The 19587-nt window shown below is 37.2% G+C and overlaps 1 protein-coding gene across 1 annotated transcript in view; it reads left to right on the top strand.

Annotated features, from left to right (window-relative positions):
• Positions 1-2470: 2470 nt before the first annotated feature.
• LOC149182132 (uncharacterized) overlaps positions 2471-19587 on the top strand; it is a 50794-nt gene continuing 33677 nt past the window's right edge. Inside the window, exons 1-4 of the mRNA XM_089414459.1 lie at positions 2471-2481; positions 5621-7133; positions 7243-8847; positions 9046-9169. Coding sequence (XP_089270585.1) covers positions 2471-2481; positions 5621-7133; positions 7243-8847; positions 9046-9169 — 3253 coding nt within the window. The remainder of the gene's footprint in view (positions 2482-5620; positions 7134-7242; positions 8848-9045; positions 9170-19587) is intronic.

Below are 19587 nucleotides of genomic sequence, written 5' to 3' on the forward strand. Positions count from 1 at the left end.
ACATTAGAAAATTAGAAAATAAAAAGACATTGAAAAAATGAATTCCAATTGTTTTTCTCTCCTTGTATATATTCTTGTTTTCTCTTAATGCAAAAACAATTCATTTATAAAGTTCCTCTCCTCACATCGTATCAGAGCACAAGTCCCGTTTTAGATTTGTAACTCTTGTTTTATACCAGTTTTCCTTCTATTTTCCTCATAATTATCTGTGTGTTTGGAGGAGCGAGTCCATAATCCATATATGAAGAACTATGAATGCGTATTACGACACTTCGATCCGTGCGTTAAGTTTTTTTTCTTGAAGACCTTTGTTGATTGGTGTGTTGGTGAATTCATATTTCTTTTTGAAATGTGGTATAGAACATGGGTGTTGGCTCTTTTATATGCGTTCATGCTACATTATTTGATGATTAAATTTGGTGCGACTGATATATATATAATTTGGGTGCTCTCCATATGTAGAGTCGTATTGTTTGTATGGTGTTGAAGACCATATAAAAGTGTTAGGCTTGGAGTGAGTTTTTTTTTAATGAAAATGTTGGTTTTTTTTTTTTGTTTTTTTTTTTTAATTAGGTAAATCAATTTTATTGCAAAGATATGTAAGTTTTTGTTGTAAATATTATATTTTTTGAGTTTAGTTTTAAGTTTATGATTCATTTACTCATCTTCATAGTTGGAATAGTTCTCTCTAGCAATGAGAACTACCATGAGTGGTCTAGGAAGATAAAACACACCTTGATTTTCAATGAGTTGTGGAAAGGAGTTTGTGAAGGAGAAGGACAAACTCCTCCCAAGAAGCCCACTTTTAACAAGGAGCTTTCCATTTGGGAAATCAAGAATACAGAGGCCTATGCCTTGATTCCAACATTAGTACATGAAGAGGTGAGTTGTCATATTTCCCCATTTTCAAATGCTTTTGAAGCTTTAAAGAAGTTGAAGGAATAAGATGACTCACACTTTGAGCTTGTAGTTGTTCAATTGATGATCAAGTTGTTCAATATTGAGTTGAAAATGTTAAGCTCCATTGATTTTACACAAAAGCTACCTTGATTTATGGAATTGCAGCTTTTCTTAACTTATGGAAACCAACTGCAGTAGTTTCCTTAAGTTAAGAAAATCAACTGCAATTACTAAATTTATAATTAGGAGCTACTAAAGTGGTCCATCACTTTGATATCTCTACCTTGATTTGTGGTTTTTCTAACACATAGCTTTTAGAAGCTTGATGGAAGCTTAGCTATATGTTTATCTGTTGGTCCCCAAGCTCATATCTCAACCCCCTTCAGTTCTACACCATCTAGCTGAGATAGCAGAGCTCGGAAGTGCCTTCAGAATTTTGTGTTCTTTTGCTTGGACAGAAGCTGGAATGCTGAAGAAGAAGCTTGTGGACTGTGGGACAGAAGCTGGAATGCTGAAGAAGAAGCTTGTGGACTGTGGCCTGCATCAATACATCACCAATGGCTGGAGGTAACTCGTATCCCTGGGCAATAAGGTTTAATGATTCTTTGAGTTTATTCCGCATGCAGAATCATTGTTAAAACTGTAGAATATCTAACAGTTGGTATCAGAGCCCTTTTACCTCTGCCTTGCTGTGTGTTGGAATGATTCGGTTTTGTCCCTCATGCGCCGTCATGATGCGTTCATAGTTGAATTAGTTTTCTTGCTTGACGACATATAACTTTAAATTATGATTGAGCCATGCCTCTGGTTCTCCAAGATTATTACCTCTGTTTATAATTAAATAATATACCTGCAAATTTATGATCACTGTTTGTCCATATACCGGCGCCGAGACTGTGGAATTGTCTGTAGTAGATTGGTATCTTGATATTACCATGAATTCGTGGGTAAAAGGACCACAGTCGTGCATTCATGAGGATCTGGAGTGTGGTAGTTATTTTCTGCTTTAAATGGAAGTTTTACTACGGATGGCCGGAAGCTTGAAGGGCGTAACAAGGTTTGTTTAAACTGTTAATTATATGCTGTTAGTTATGTCTGTTAACGGTGGCACGTTGGAGGTGAGAAGCCGTCAATTGAATCAGCCGGTTGAGGAGATGCGCCGTTCTACATGGTAACTCCTGTCCATAACTACTACCCATAGCAAATAAAGACAAGAAAGCCTGTGGATGTGTGCCAATAGAAAAATATATATACATGCGTATGTCTGATATGTTGCCTGTTGTATATTCAATAACTTCTGGAGCACTGAGAGCATAACTTCCATTGAGAGAAGGAATGAGGCCAACGGGCAGCTCTATTATGATTTTGAGAGTGATAGCCCCATGGCCCACAGTCTCATTTCTGTGACCTGTGCGAGGAATAAGCTCTATGCCCATTTTGTCAATGCTCCGCTTCAGGACTGGGCAAGGGACGAGGCCATGCTGAAGCACGTTCATGAGTCTTTTGAGACAGTGGGTGTCTCGGATTCAGGCTAGGATTCAGAATTTCCTTGTACCCATTTCACGAAATTATGGCTGCCATGTAAGTCCAGTTTCTCTGCATTGCCATCTAGAGTTTTGAATTATTTGACTTATTTGATTCTGTTTCGAGGAGTCGTGAATTATGTATATTGTCTGGCTGCTGCAACTCTAATAGTCCAAAAGCAGTTTTATGTTTCAAAACACGGTGTGCATTTTGTGAACTTCTTGGGGGAGGTATGCTTTGGGTTTCACGATTGTTTTTGGGGTTGGGGAAAGGCTTTGTGGGTTGCATATATAATTGCTACAATTTTGTGGAGTGATCAAAAGCCCCTCTAACAAAATAAATTGTATATTATTTGCTGCAACTCTGTAAGTACTAATTTCGGGAGCTTGTTTTGAATGTTAAAGTTCTTACAAATTTGGTATTTTCGTTGAGATTTGTATTTTGTTATACATGCGTCAATAAATTCAACGACTTGCCTACCGTATCCCAAACTTCACCATATGTTATGTCCACGTGAATGAGGGGATTAATATATATTATGGTTTTTGTTATAACAATATTCCTTTTCATATAACCATACCATTACCTTGCCACGTATTTTTGATACGTTGGTTTTTGTTTTATATGGTATTTACATAACCATTTCATGACCTCCATTTCAGTAACAGGATACCCGGATTCTATCGAACTAAAGATTGTTTTCTTTATCGAGAAAATTAAAGAGTGATTGCCATCGCGATTTTTATTTTTTATTTTTCCCCTTTTATTTTTGGGAGTCTCGCACTCAATTGCGAGTATGCAGATATGAAATTATGTAGGTATGCATGGTTTTCCTATTGTTATATGAATTCAAGGGCTAATTGTTTACAACGGTATTCTATGTTGGGTTAGGGTATAGTAGCCATTTTATTACATATTTAATGTAAAATTTACATTTTTGCTTGCATCATAGATATTGGAAGTATCTAAATTCAGTGGATTTCAATTTAAAACTTTGATGTTTTTACTAATCCAGAGATTGAGAGCATTAAATGTTAAAGTGGGAAATTGCGTAATTTTACATTTCTTATTTAACGCTCAACTTTATCTTCTGCATCTCAGTTTTCTACTCTTTGGAACTGTATTGCAAGAGTACATTTATAAGAATGAAGCGTTATATGCTTGATTATATGCAGCCCATCTGAATGGATTGAATGATCAGTTGGATTAGATTCTTGAAAATGAAATGGGATATTATCCATTTTAGAATCGGAAAGTTAAACCACATTATATTCATTTTCAAGCAAATTCATTAATTGATCATTGAAAATAATTTATTCATTTATATTATTTTCATTTAAATAATATCACAACAAATCAGTAAATATGTTTCCTTTTTATGGATTGAAGGAACAATATTTGTGTGTGAATAAAGGTTGTTGTTGATATAAATCATGGTTCAGATCTTGTGAGCAAAATCGCTTGTTTTCTGGTCTATTTTGTTGTTTTATAAACTTAAGGATGGAGCCTGAAGTCAAGCCAGCTAGTCTTCGAAATGCATTTGCTATGCAAATGCAAAGTAGATCAAAGCTGATTCAGCCAATCTCCGGGTTAAGTTTATAAATTGAACAATCAATTTGTAGTCATTTTCGGTAATGCTGACTGCTTTTGATTTTGGTGGAGAATTATTACAGTTATATGGAGTTTATTAAAGTGTCATTTTGACTTACTCCTTTCAGTAAACATTATTTTTCTCTCTGGTTAAGTTTTTTTTATGCAACAAAATTAATGTCTAGTGATCCATGTAATTTTAATTAATTAGAGAGTAGCCACAGCATCTTTAATTAAATAAAATTATATATTGATTGGCAAGATCACATAAAGATTATTTAGACATTAAATTGTAATTAATTACACTGAATATAATAAATTTTATCCCACAGGAATTTTTATTATATTTATGTGATTAATTAGGATAAAATTTCATAACCTACCCACAGGAGTTATGAATTAATAAGTTTTATCATAAAGTTTTATTGAATCTGCTTGAATTGAAATTTAGCCCACAGGCAATTTTCATGTCATTTGATTCAATTCTTTTTAGCATGTTTTACATTGGTAAAACGTGAAAAATCATAAAGTTTTGTTGAATCTGCTTGAATTGAAAATTTAGCCCACAGGCAATTTTCATGTCATTTGATTCAATTCTTTTTAGCATGTTTTACATTGGTAAAATGTGAAAGATCATAAAGTTTTATTGAATCTGCTTGAATTGAAAATTTAGCCCACAGGCAATTTTCATGTCATTTGATTCAATTCTTTTTAGCATGTTTTACATTGGTAAAACGTGAAAGTTCATAAAGTTTTATTGAATCTGCTTGAGTTGAAAATTTAGCCCACAGGCAATTTTCATGTCATTTGATTCAATTCTTTTTAGCATGTTTTACATTGGTAAAACATGAAAGTTCATAAAGTTTTATTGAATCTGTTTGAGTTGAAAATTTAGCCCACAGGCAATTTTCATGTCATTTGATTCAATTCTTTTTACCATGTTTTACATTGGTAGAACATGAAAGTTTATTAAGCCTCAACATAAGCATGTGATTCTTTATTTTGATGCAGTAGTACAACCTGCAAATTTCTCTGAAATTCGTTCTGACATTCCCGAACTTGAGGAAGTAATCTCGTTTGTTTGTTATGAATCTAATATGGTTAACGTTAATAGCCAGTGAGAAGTGAGCAAAGCATCTTATCAGGAAACAAGATGGGCTCGCATGTGGAAGCTATGAGAACATGTTATTTAACTTTAAGTAGTGGTTTTGTTTTGGAGTCAGAAAAGACCTTTTATGTTCCAAGTTTCTAGAAACTTGATTTCAGTTTCAAGGCTTGTACATTTTGGATATTCCTTAAAATTTTCAGAAAAATCTTTTTCTGATTATGTTGGGAATGGTATTTTGTCTAATGGTATTTACTGCAAAACAAAGTCACATATGATTCAATGCATGTTCACACTGGCACTAAAATATGATGATTAATAACGCTTCTCCATTAATGATTGATAACACTTCTTCATGAATAACACATCTTCATTGATTCCCCTCTAGTCATGGTGAGCAATTGGTTTGCAAGCTCAAGAAGTCATTGTATGGTTTAAAACAAGCATCCTCCCAATGGTATTTGAAATTTCATAATGTAATTTCTTCTTTTGGTTTTGTAGAAAACATTATGGATTCATAGATGCTGAACTTCGAGACCTTGAGGCGCCTGAGGCTGATGGGTATTTAAATCAGGGCTCAAAGGACAAGATCCTGTTGTTAGAAAAACAAAGAAGTAAGATCCTCCTCGAGAGAGAAGAGGAGTGGAGGCAAAAAAGCAGGGCTATATGGCTGAAAGCTGGTGATGAGAACACAAAGTTCTTTCACAATTATGCAAAGGGCAGGAAAAATGCTAACACTATCTGGAAGCTGAGGGATCAAAACGGAAGAGAAGCCTCCTCTTTTGAGGATCTATCAAGAATGGGTAAAGCCCATTTCCAAAATCTCTTTACAGCCCAGGGAGGGATTACCCTAGCAGAAATTATCAGAACTGCCCAATGTTTCCCCAGATTTGTTGAAGAGGAGGAAGCTGAAAGTTTAATGGAGGTCGTGACAAAGGAAGAAGTGGAGCATATTATCAAAACCATGGCAAAAGACAAAAGCCCAGGCCCAGACGGGTGGACCATTGAGCTCTTCATTCATTTCTTTGAATCAATTGGTGATGAGCTCACTGAAGTTGTGGAAGAATCTAGAAGGAAGGGTGAGATTTTTGCTCCTTTCAATGCTACCTTTATCGCCCTTATCCCAAAAAAGGAGGACCCTGACTCCTTTGAAGATTTTAGACCAATCTCCCTCTGCAACTGTGTGTATAAAATCATAGCAAAAATCATAGCTGTGCGCTTGAAACCAATCTTGTCAAACAACATTTCAAGTGAACAATTTGGTTTCTTGGATGGAAGGCAGATTCATGAAGCCATAGGGGTAGCACAGGAGACAATTCATAGCATCAGGCAGACAATCAAGAAAGGGGCTGTGATCAAAATTGATCTCTCGAAAGCATATGATAGAATCTGTTGGACTTATCTCCGGATGCTGCTAACACACCTTGGTTTCAAGCTGGACTTCATAAACTGGATAATGGGGTGTGTCACCAGTGTAAGCTTTGCAGTTCTAATCAATGGGGCAGCGTCTTCTTTCTTCAAAGGTCAAAGGGGACTGAGACAGGGATGTCCCCTTTCGCCTCTGCTCTTCCTCCTTGTGGCAGAGGGTCTTAGCAGGCTGATTATGGAAGCGAAAAGGACAGGTTTGATTAAAGGTTTGGAAGTAGCTGTAAATCTCTTCATTTCACACCTCCTTTTCGTAGATGATATTTTGCTTTTTACTAATGGAAGTCTGAGTGAAGTGAAGGAACTTAAGAACATCCTGGACCTGTTCATGAAAGCCACAGGAATGCAGATCAATCTCAGAAAATCCCATTTTATTATGGAAGGATTCAACAGGAATGAAAGCTCTCAGATCACTGCTATTCTTCCTTTTGAAATTTACAGCATGGATTCGCCCTTCAAATATTTAGGATTTTGGCTCAAGCCAAATTCTTATAAAAAGCAAGATTGGAACTGGCTGGTGGCTAAAATAGAAGCTAAGATAACCCATTGGAGCTTCAAATGGCTGTCTAGAGCAGGAAGGCTGACACTGGTAAATTCAGTGTTGCAAGCCATGCCGGTCTTCTGGGCAGCTTTGACCTGGATTCCAAAAGGCACGCTCCATAAGATTAAGAGAATCTGTTGCAGGTTTCTTTGGTCAGGGGCAAAGGAAGACTCGGTTCTCCCTTGGGTTGCATGGGACAAGATTGCCAGGCCAAAAGAATGGGGGTGGATGGGGCATAAAGAATCTTAATGATTTTAGCACCTCATTGGCAGCCAAATCTGGGTGGAGGATCATATCATCGGAGAATCTTTGGACAAGAGTTGTAAAACACAAGTATATTGATCCAATGTCTCTGGAAAATTGGATTCGTGAACCAAATAAAAAAGGGAGGAATATCTCAGTCATTTGGAAAGCTACCACTGAAGCTTTTAAAGTCATAGAGCAAGGGTTGTCCTGGCAGGTGGGCAGTGGGGGAAGTGTTAAAATAGGCAGGGACCCCTGGGTGGGTTGTAATGAACATTATGCTTTATCTCCAGGCCTCATTAGACATCTGGATACAAAAGGAATTCTTCACCTGCACCAGATAGAGAAAATTGGTCACTCCTCCATCTGGGGGCAAGCGTGGAAATCTGGTGAAGACCTCGATCTAGATCCTATTTGGTGGGATGAGTGGCACATCTTTATACAGGAACTGTCAAGATCCAATGTAAGGATATCGGATAGACCTGATCAGTTGGTATGGGCCCATGCTGACTCAGGCTCTTATGCCCCAAAAGCAGGGTATAGTTTCTTAATGACAAAGAAAGGTTGGGAAGAACCTGTTTGGTGGGCAAAATCCCTTTGGAAGTTAAAATGCCCTAAAAAATCTAGGTTGTTCTTCTGGTGTGTTCTGAAGAAGAAGGCCCCAACGTGGGATATTTTACAAGCTAGATTCTTACAAGGACCAGGCAGATGTCCACTGTGCAAAAATGATGAAGAGTCCATCCTCCACCTGTTCCTATTCTGCCCTTTCACTAAAAAGGTGTGGGAAGAGGTGCAAGGCCTTTTAAAGAAGCAACTTAGATGGGAAGGGGCTTCCATTATGTCAGCTTGGGAGCTATGGTGGAATCAGAACCCGGGGGGGAACTGGAGGAATCTCCCTCCCATCATCTCATGGGGAGTATGGATTGCCAGGAACAAATCCATCTTTCAAGATATATCCCCTCTAGCTGAATCCATAGCCATTCAAAGCTCAGCCATTTTCTTAAGTATCCCTGTGTCGGAGGAAACAAGTAAAAAGGATCAATCCAAGGAAGAACAAATAAGACCAAACATTCCGTGGGCCTACTTCGATGGGGCTTCACAAAATAACACAGCAGGGGCAGGCTTAGTCATTCATCTTAATGAATCCCATTCGCTCTCGGCTTCGGTGGGCATTGGTACTGGTTCAAACAACTTCGCTGAATTGTCAGCTCTCAAGCTACTCCTTTGCTGGCTTATACATAGACACATCTTCGCAATTCAGATCTTTGGGGATTCTCTAAATGTGATTAAATGGGTTAATGGCAACAGTAGATGTAAAAACTATATGCTGAGACCCCTCCTTGAAGAAATTCTGCTATTAAAACAGTCTTTTAATGTATTTTCTATTGAACACATATACAGGAGGCGGAATGAAGATGCGGATAAACTATCTAAAGATGCTCTGCAGCAGGCTCTGGGCGTATGGAAAGTGATTGAAAAGAAACAAGATCAGTTACAGGAGTCGTTCCAGCCTCCCTATGTCTAATTTTGTGGTCACGGTTGTCTGTTTTTTGTCCATATGCACATATTATCTGATGTAGTTTTTGATGAGACAGTTTGTTTTTTTCTACAGCCCAAGTGTTTCGGGCGTTTATATTTGTAACAGTGGGCTGTTTTCCGTCATGGAGGCCCACGTTTTGGTTACAAACGGGTCTTGTATATGGTGTTTATGTTGCAGGCAGTGAATCTGCCGTGGTTTATAGTTTTTGCTTGCAAAAAGAACAGAACTGCCTCCTCTGTCAGGGGATATGGCTTTTTTGGTTTTTGTCTTTGGACAGTTTCAGAGAAGAAATTTTCTCTGGGTCAGTTGAGGGGTATCTCCTCGCTGTAACTGAATGCGTTAGCATCTGCTTGTAACTTTTTATCTATTCTATATATAAAAAGTTCGTTTTTTTCTCCGGAAAAAAAAAAGAAAACATTATGGATCAATGTATATACCTGAAGGTTAGTGGGAGTAAAATTTGTTTCTTGTTTTACAAATGGATGACCTTTTTGCTAGCAACCAATGATAAGGGTTTGCTACATGAGGTGAGACAATTCCTCTCTAAAAAGTTTTGATATGAAGGATATAGGTGAGGCATCTTATGTCATTGGCATTAAGATCCATAGAGACAGATTTCGAGGCATCTTGGGTCTGTCCCAGGAAACCTATATTAATAAAAATTTTAGAGAGATTTCAGATGAAGGATTGTTCACCAAGTATAGCTCCCATTGTGAAGGGTGATAGGTTCAATTTGAACCAATGCCCGAAGAACGACTTAGAAAGGGAACAAATGAAGAACATTTCATATGCTTCTGCTGTCAGAAGCCTAATGTAGGAATGTTGGGACGATGTCAGAGTGATCCAGGTTTAGACCACTGGAGAGCTGCAAAGAAAGTAATGAGGTACCTTCAAGGGACCAAAGACTACATGCTTATGTATATCCTGTTTGAGGCTGCTTTACATGGTGTATGGCTTAAGAATTTCATTTCTGGGCTTAGAGTTATGGATTCTATCTCTAAGCCATAGAGAATATATTGTGATAATTCAGCTGCTGGTTTTATGGCTAAAATAGTGGGAGTCGAAATAAACACATCGACATTAAGTATTTAGCTATAAGGGAACGTGTTAAAGAAAATAAAGTGGTCATTGAGCACGTCGGCACTGAGTTAATGATCGCTGATCCTTTGACTAAGGGCATTCCACCGTTTAAATTCAAGGATCATGTATTGAATATGGGACTTGGTTCCATTATGCATTTTTTCATTGTATGGACAATGTTAATGAAATTCTTAATTATTGTGATGTTTTTTCTCATATTTATGTGCACCTAAAGTTGATTTGAGAAAATTCATTTAAGAAGGACCAAGAATAAACATAGGGTTTATTCATTAAGAAATTGTTGCCACATAAAGTATAATAAGAATAAATACATAGGAATACATGGAAGATAATACTCGTCATTAGAGGACTTATCGCCATGATTCATGTATCTATTACTTAATAAAGATTGTCAATGGTTTTTGAGACATTAAGTTTGGAAGTATGGACCAAGTGGGAGAATGTTAAGCTCCATTGATTTTACACAAAAGCTACCTTGATTTATGGAATTGCAGCTTTTCTTAACTTATGGAAACCAACTGCAGTAGTTTCCTTAAGTTAAGAAAATCAACTGCAATTACTAAATTTATAATTAGGAGCTACTAAAGTGGTCCATCACTTTGATATCTCTACCTTGATTTGTGGTTTTTCTAACACATAGCTTTTAGAAGCTTGATGGAAGCTTAGCTATATGTTTATCTGTTGGTCCCCAAGCTCATATCTCAACCCCCTTCAGTTCTACACCATCTAGCTGAGATAGCAGAGCTCGGAAGTGCCTTCGGAATTTTGTGTTCTTTTGCTTGGACATAAGCTGGAATGCTGAAGAAGAAGCTTGTGGACTGTGGGACAGAAGCTGGAATGCTGAAGAAGAAGCTTGTGGACTGTGGCCTGCATCAATACATCACCAATGGCTGGAGGTAACTCGTATCCCTGGGCAATAAGGTTTAATGATTCTTTGAGTTTATTCCGCATGCAGAATCATTGTTAAAGCTGTAGAATATCTAACAGAAAAATGATGACCCTCTTTCCTTAACATAAAAAATAAGAGCCATAATGCGTGATATTGAAGCTACCGGAGTTAAAATGGATGTTCCTCTCACTGCTTTTCTCAAGGCATTGTATCCTACTTATTCCCATTAACTTGAGTCATTACAAACAAGCAAAAAACTTTCAGAGAGTACTTTTAGTTCTTTGGTGGACAAGTTTGCTAAAAGAGAAAAAGATTTTGGGAAGAATAAGACAAATGCTCAGTCCCTTGAAGAAGTTGCATTCATTGCATAAAAAGAGAAGAATAAGGGACAATATTCTTCTAGAGGAAGAGATGGCCGAAAAGGACAAGAAGGAATAATTTTAGAGGTAGGGGGGCAGACATTTCCAAGGAGAAAGGTCTGATATTGATTGCATACGATGTAACAGAAACGTTCATGATGCTTCCACATGTAATCTCTCATGGGACAGGATTAGATAGGAAAGGGATGAAGAGAAGGGGAAATCATCAAAAAAAGGAAAAGGTAAAGCACCTGAGTCTTCTCATTATGTTGTGGCACATTGAAACATTAGAGTAACTAAAGACTTATTTAATGCTTCACTTGCTTCATGGAAATATGCTTGGTTGCTTGATTAAGGAGAAACTCGCCACATGAATTTTAGAAAATATTTATTGAATAATTCACTAACAATGTTGATGGAGCAGTCTACTTTGCAGATAAGTCAAAACTCAAGCCATCAAGGCTTGGCACCATGAGGATCAAACTGTCTAGTCTTCCAAACTTTCTTCTACATGATGTTCTATACCTCCCATAGTTGAGGATAAACTTGTTGTCTTTGGTCCACATCCGCTAGTAGGGACACTCCATTCACATATTTGATAACAAGGTTGAGGTCAGAAAAGCATCAAATCACTCACTTGTCATGACTGGGATAGAAGAAGAAAGACAATTGAAGTTGCAAGGAACCTTTGCTCATGCACATAACTTTTCATACAATTCTCACTATGATAAAGGTACACTTCCATCAAGTACTTAATGGCATGCTATATTTGGACATTTGAACTATGACAACTTTTGTTTGTTGAAGAAAAATGGTGTTACTGGCTTGCCTACAATTCCTAGGAAACTTAAGCAATGTGATGCTTGTAGCACATCAAACAGTCTTTTCAGGATTCTCATTCCATAACACATAGAAAGTTTGAACTCATTCATTCTAATTTGTGTGGGCCCTGTTTTTGTTCCTTCTACAAATGGTAATAAATACATGATGACATTTATTGATGACTATACCAAAATGTGTTGGGTATATTTATTGAAGAACAAATCTGAAGTTGTTGAAACATTCAAGAAAATTCATGCATGGATTGAAAATGATGCACAATCTCATATTGGATCTATTCATACTAATAATGGAAAATAATATACTCCAAATGAATTTGAAAAATATCTTCGCCGTCATGCGACCAAACATCAAACAATTGTGCCTTATAATCCCCAACATAATGGAGTTGTTGAAAGAATGAACAGGACAATCTTAAATATGGTTCGTTCAATGACATTTTTCAAGAATGTTAAGTTGATGTTTTGGGCTAATGCAATTCTATTTTTTGTTCATATATAGAATAGGTGTCCATCTCATGCTTTAAAAAACAAGAATCCTTATGAAATTTGGTATGGCCACATTCCTTTGGTGAGGCATCTCAGGGTTTTTGGTTCCACCTATTATGCCTTGATACCTAAGGAACGATGAAACAAACTTGGTGTAAAGAGTCGAAAATGTATCTTCTTGGGGGTACTTAGATACATCCAAGGCATATAATATCTATGATGAAGTAATAAGAAATTTATAATATCTAGAGATGCCACTCTTTCTTGAATATTCCAAGACTGACAATGTTGTTGAGTGGCAACTTGATGGCTTGGACTGATTCGGGAATGTAAAGTCTTTTCAAGAGTTTGATAATGATATTCCACATCTCTAAGGGGGGATTCCTATACTAGAACAATTTGTGGAATCTCCTTCTGAAGCACTCTCTCCCCCTCATGAATCTCTATCCACTGATCAAGATGACACTTTGAGTGATGTGATTGAGAGAATTGGGAGGCTAAATCTTGATTCAACCCCATCTCAATCAATTGAACAACTTGGTCCATCTCATAAAGGTCTTCCAAAGTGGCTCATAAATACACTTTAAAGTTTTCATACTTATGAGGTTGGAAAGACAGGGACAAGAATCTCAACTAGACATAATGGAGGTGATATAGACGATTCTGATTCAGTTGTTGATATGGATGTTTCTTATGATTGTGAAGTAAATTTGTCTATAAATTTTGAACCAACTTCCTTCAAACAAGTCACTTCTCATGATGAATGGAAATAAGTGATGCAAAAAGAATATGATGCTTTGATAAAGAATGGAACCTGGAAGCTGTTTGATCCTGCATTGGGAACTAAACCAATTGGATGTCAGTGGGTCTTCAAGAACAAGTATAAAACAAATGGCTCACTTGGAAAGAATAAATTGAGGTATGTGGTAAAAGGTTTTGCACAGAAGGAAGGGGTCGATTATGAAGAGACTTTTGTTGTAACATACCCCCAACCCACCTATAGCAAGAGAGTAATCATCGATGGATTTAATATCCATTGTATGGTCATGGGAATGGGGCTACAAAGCTCAAATCACTGCTCCCTTGTGTGAATTTTCCTTATATATATATATACACACACACACACACTCTCTTTTTTTCTTTTATTATTTTGTTTACTTTTATATTCCTTTATTTTTCTCTCACACACACACAGGGAATAATGGTCGCCTGTCTCTCGCTTCCATGTGGAAGTCTACCATTAGATCTCCCAACAATCAGTTAAGCAGAAGGGTCGAGGCATGCACGTCTCTCCACTCGCAAAAATTGTCTAACATCCCAACTCCCGACCTCCGACTAAGTCGGGAAAGGCCCATTATATAAGTGCATGGCTTATCTTCTTCTTGAAGGCATGACCTTTGACTTCCGTCCCAATCAGGTCAGTATAGAAATCCTTGATACCATGCTCCTTTTTGTTGGCACACTACCCGACCTCCAACTAGTCAGGGTTGACATCACTCTTCTCTTGTTACCATCGAGGCATCAATTTTGACCTCCGACCTTTGTTATACCCTTGGGACTTAAATGATCCTCTAGGTTGTACATCTGGTTGCGTGGTCTCCACAGTCAATCCATGTCAGTTGCTTCTTGATCAATTGTGTAAAGGGAGAATCTGGTCGTTCCATTAGGAAGTATTCCCGCCTAAGGTTTTGATCTGCAAATGGATAAGAGAATCTGAAATTTTCTATAAGGTTAGGGCTTCGCTCCTTTGTGCCGCAATGAATACTTTTCCTTTACCATTCTATGATGGCTTGGTCAAGGAACTTCGTCTTTGCCTTATGAAATGTGTTAGATAGGGATCTCTATGCTCTCCCTAAAGATAAGCCCTACCACCACGTAGGCTTCCTTCATCTAGTCTTCTCAGCCACAACTTTTCCTTAGAGGTCTCATAGACCTCTAGATTTCCTTCAATATTTTGCCACTATGTCAGTGTTAGATTAAAGTGTTCCACGACGTTACCCCTTCCTAGCCTGGGTGATAGCTACAATGAAGGATTCCTATCCTGTGGGCCTTCCCTGCCTTCGGGTAGGGAATTCCTTGCATGGAAACATATGTGCTCCTACATCTATTACCTACCATGGGCTTGGAACAAGCATCCGAGAGGTTCCCACCTCACCTTCCACACGCTGACCATTTCAGAGTCCATTTTGACTCTACAAGTGGCTTGGTGGAACTACAACAAGCCTTCTTGTGCCTTATCATCAACATGAGGACGTCATTTACATAAGTTACAATGGTCGTAGGGTGTAGGGGCTCAGGCCCTCCCGGGGATGAGGAGGTTGCTTTCATGTGTTGATCTCCAACCTTAAGACTAATATGTGTTCAAAGGAATTTGCATACAAAATTCGTTAAAAAGGTGGAGAATATACTTGTCATCATCCTTTCTCAAAGTTTCCACAAAACCTACCTGACCTTCCATGACAGAGCTCTAGTCGAGAATTTCATGGGCCTTTGGCCTTCTCCCAAGTCCGTAGAGCAGTGGAAAAAAAAGAGTTGGAAGCCAATGATGAAGGGGCACCTCAATGCATATGAAGTGGGGAACGACTTCTTTGCTCTACTTTTCGAATGCAAGGAGGATTGCAATGTCGTTTTCAGAAACGAACCTTACTTCTTTCACTCCATAGGTATGTATCTTAACACATGGTCTCTTGATTTCAACCCAGGCAACGATGTTCCTAAGGCGATGTGAGTGTGGGTCAATCTCCCTCGATTTCCATTATCTTACTGGAGCAACGACTGCTTAAAAACAATATCAAATGGTGTTAGTCACTACCTTGACTGGGATGAGCCTAAAGGGCAACAATTTTCCTATGCAAAAAATATGTGTAGAAGTGGATTTAGAGAAGGGTCTACCCCATAAGATGGTCAATAAAAATACCAAAAGCGTCTCTCCACCAAAGGGAAAGGTGGCGCCAAGACTAACAAACCTTAACCTTATGGGTTAAGGTTGAAATAAGATATCAATTTTTTTGTCCAATTCAATATTTACAAATTAATTTTTTAAATTATGATAAAAAATAAGCTATTTATTTCTAAAGTTTAACATTAGATTTTGCATAAGTCAAAGCTAAACTAATAATAGTCAAATTGTAAATCAATTGCTAGAGTCTCCCCAGGTGTTGACACATAACCTTTGGGATTAGAAAAAATGATGTAAACATTACACAAAGAAAATAAAAGACGTTAGGAAATGAAAAGACATTGAAAAAATGACTCCCAATTGTTTTTCTCTCCTTGTATATATCCTTGTTTTCTCTTAATGCAAAAACAATTCATTTATAGAGTTCCTTTCCTCACATGGTATCAGAGCACAAATCCCGTTTTAGATTTGTAACTCTTGTTTTATTCTAGTTTTCCTTTTATTTTCCTCATAATTATCTGTGTGTTTGGAGGAGCGAGTCCATACTCCATATATGAAGAACTATGCATGCGTATTACGACACCTAGATCCGTGCGTTAAGTTTTTCTCTTGAAGACCTTTGTTGATTGGTGTGTTGCGAGAAACTTCTGACACATGCAAAAATTGTGTTGAGTTCAAACCGTGTGTTGTATATTTTTATGTTCACAGTTGAAAGGTCGTAAATGCATATATATAACTAGCTATGCGTGGTATATTCTTGCGTTGATTGTGGAAATGTCGTATAGAACTGATTGGTGTGTTGGTGAATTCATATTTCTTTTTGAAATGTGGTATAGAACATGGGTGTTTGCTCTTTTATATGCATTCATGCTACATTATTTGATGATTAAATTCAGTGTGACTGATATATATATAATTTGGGTGCTCTCCATATGTAAAGTCGTATTGTTTGTATGGTGTTGAATACCATATAAAAGTGTTAGGCCGGGAGTGAGTTTTTCTAATGAAAATGTTGGTTTTTTTTTTTTTTTTGTAAATCAATTTTATTGCAAAGATAGTGTTTGTTGCAAATATTATATTTTTTGAGTCTAGTTCTAAGTTTATGATGCATTTACTTATCTCCATAGTTGGAATAGTTCTCTCTAGCAATGAGAACTACCATGAGTGGTCCAGGAAGATAAAACACACCTTGATTTTCAATGAGTTGTGGAAAGGAGTTTGTGAAGGAGAAGGACAAACTCCTCCCGAGAAGCCCACTTTTAACAAGGAGCTTTCCATTTGGGAAGTCAAGAATACAGAGGCCTATGCCTTGATTCCAACATTAGTGAATGAAGAGGTGAGTTGTCATATTTCCCCATTTTCAAATGTTTTTGAAGCTCTAAAGAAGTTGAAGGAATAATATGACTAACACTTTGAGCTTGTAGTTGTTCAATTGATGATCAAGTTGTTCAATATTGAGTTGAAAAATGATGACCCTCTTTCCTTAACATAAAAAATAAGAGCCATAATGCATGATATTGAAGCTACTGGAGTTAAAATGGATGTCCCTCTCACTGCTTTTCTCAAGGCATTGTATCCTACTTATTCCCATTAACTTGAGTCATTAAAAACAAGCAAAAAACTTTCAGAGACTTCTTTTAGTTCTTTGGTGGACAAGTTTGCTGAAAGAGAAAGATTTTGGGAAGAAGAAGACAAATGCTCAGTCCCTTGAAGAAGTTGTATTCATTGCATAAAAAGAGAATAATAAGGGACAATATTCTTCTAGAGGAAGAGATGGCTGAAAAGGACAAGAAGGAATAATTTTAGAGGTAGGGGGCAGACATTTCGAAGGAGAAAGGTCTGATTTTCATTGCATACGATGTAACAGAAATGGTCATGATGCTTCCACATGTAATCTCTCATGGGACAGGATTAGATAGGAAAGGGATGAAGAGAAAGGGAAATCATCAGAAAAAGGAATAGGTAAAGCACCTGAGTCTTCTCATTATTTTGTGGCACATTGAAACATTGGAGTAACTAAAGACTTATTTAATGCTTCACTTGCTTCATGGAAATATGCTTGGTTGCTTGATTCAGGAGCTCGCCACATGAATTTTAGAAAATATTTATTGAATAATTCACTAACAATGTTGATGGAGCAGTCTACTTTGCAGATAAGTCAAAACTCAAGCCATCAAGGCTTGGCACCATGAGGCTCAAACTGTCTAGTCTTCCAAACTTTCTTCTACATGATGTTCTATACCTCCCATAGTTGAGGTTAAACTTGGTGTCTTTAGTCCACATCCACTGGCAGGGACACTCCATTCACATATTTGATAACAAGGTTGAGGTCAGAAAAGCATCAAATGACTCACTTGTCATGACTGTGATAGAAGAAGAAAGACAATTGAAGTTGCAAGGAACCTCTGCTCATGCACATAACTTTTCATACAATTATCGCTATGATAAAGGTACACTTCCATCAAGTACTTAATGGCATGCTATATTTGGACATTTGAACTATGACAACTTTCGTTTGTTGAAGAAAAATGGTGTTACTCGCTTGCCTACAATTCCTAGGAAACTTAAGTAATGTGATGCTTGTATCTTAAGAAAGCACATCAAACAGTCTTTTCAGGATTCTCATTCCATAACACATAGAAAGCTTGAACTCATTCATTCTAATTTGTGTGGGCCCTGTGTCTGTTCCTTCTGCAAATGGTAATAAATACATGATGACATTTATTGATGACTATGCCAAAATGTGTTGGGTATATTTATTGAAGAACAAATCTGGAGTTGTTGAAACATTCAAGAAAATTCATGCATGGATTGAAAATGATGCACAATTTGATATTGGCTCTATTCATACTAATAATGGAAAATAATATACTTCAAATGAATTTGAAAAATATCTTCGTCATCATGCAACCAAACATCAAACAATTGTGCTTTATAATCCCCAACATAATGGAGTTGTTGAAAGAATGAACATGAAAATCTTAAATATGGTTCGTTCAATGACGTTTTTCAAGAATGTTAAGTTGATGTTTTGGGCTAATGCAATTCTATTTGTTGTTCATATATAGAATAGTTGTCCATCTCATGCTCTAAAAAACAAGAATCCCTATGAAATTTGGTATGGCCACATTCCTCTGGTGAGGCATCTCAGGGTTTTTGGTTCCACCTATTATGCCTTGATACCTAAGGAACAAAGAAACAAACTTGGTGTAAAGAGTCGAAAATGTATCTTCTTGGGGGTACTTAGATGCCTCCAAGGCATATAGTATCTATGATGAAGTAAATAAGAAATTTATAATATCTAGAGATGCCACTCTTTCTTGTATATTCCAAGACTGACAATGTTGTTGAGTGGCAACTTGATGGCTTGGACTAATTCGAGAATGTAAAGTCTTTTCAAGAGTTTGATAATGACATTCCACACCTTGAAGGGGGGATTCCTATACTAGAACAATTTGTGGAATCTCCTTTTGAATCACTCTCTCCCCCTCATGAATCTCTATCCACTGATCAAGATGACACTTTGAGTGATGTGATTGAGAGAATTGGGAGGCTAAATCTTGATTCAACCCCATCTCAGTCAATTGAACAACCTGGTCCATCTCAGAAAGGTCCTCCAAAATGTCTCATAAAGACACTTGAAAGTGTTCATACTTATGAGGTTGGAAAGACAGGGACAAGAATCTCAACTAGACATAATGGAGGTGATATAGACGATTCTGATTCAGTTGTTGATATGGATGTTTCATATGATTGTGAAGTAAATTTGTCTACAAATTTTGAACCAACTTCCTTCAAAGAAGTCACTTCGCATGATGAATGGAAATAAGCGATGAAAAAATAATATGTTGCTTTGATAAAGAATGGAACTTGGAAGTTGTTTGTTCATGCATTGGGAACTAAACTAATTGGATGTAAATGGGTCTTCAGGAACAAGTATAAAACAAATGGCTCACTTGGAAAGAATAAATTCAGGTATGTGGTAAAAGGTTTTGAACAAAAGGAAGGGGTCAATTATGAAGAGACTTTTGTTGTAACATACCCCCTACCCACCTATAACAAGAGAGTAATCACCGATGGATTTAATATCCATTGTATGGTCATGGCAATGGGACTACGAAGCTCAAATCATCACTCCCTTGC

This window comes from Pinus tabuliformis, chromosome 3_2 (assembly GCF_031772625.1).
Source record: "Pinus tabuliformis cultivar Carrire ecotype Pingquan chromosome 3_2, CPIR1, whole genome shotgun sequence".
NCBI classification, from domain to species: domain Eukaryota; kingdom Viridiplantae; phylum Streptophyta; class Pinopsida; order Pinales; family Pinaceae; genus Pinus; species Pinus tabuliformis.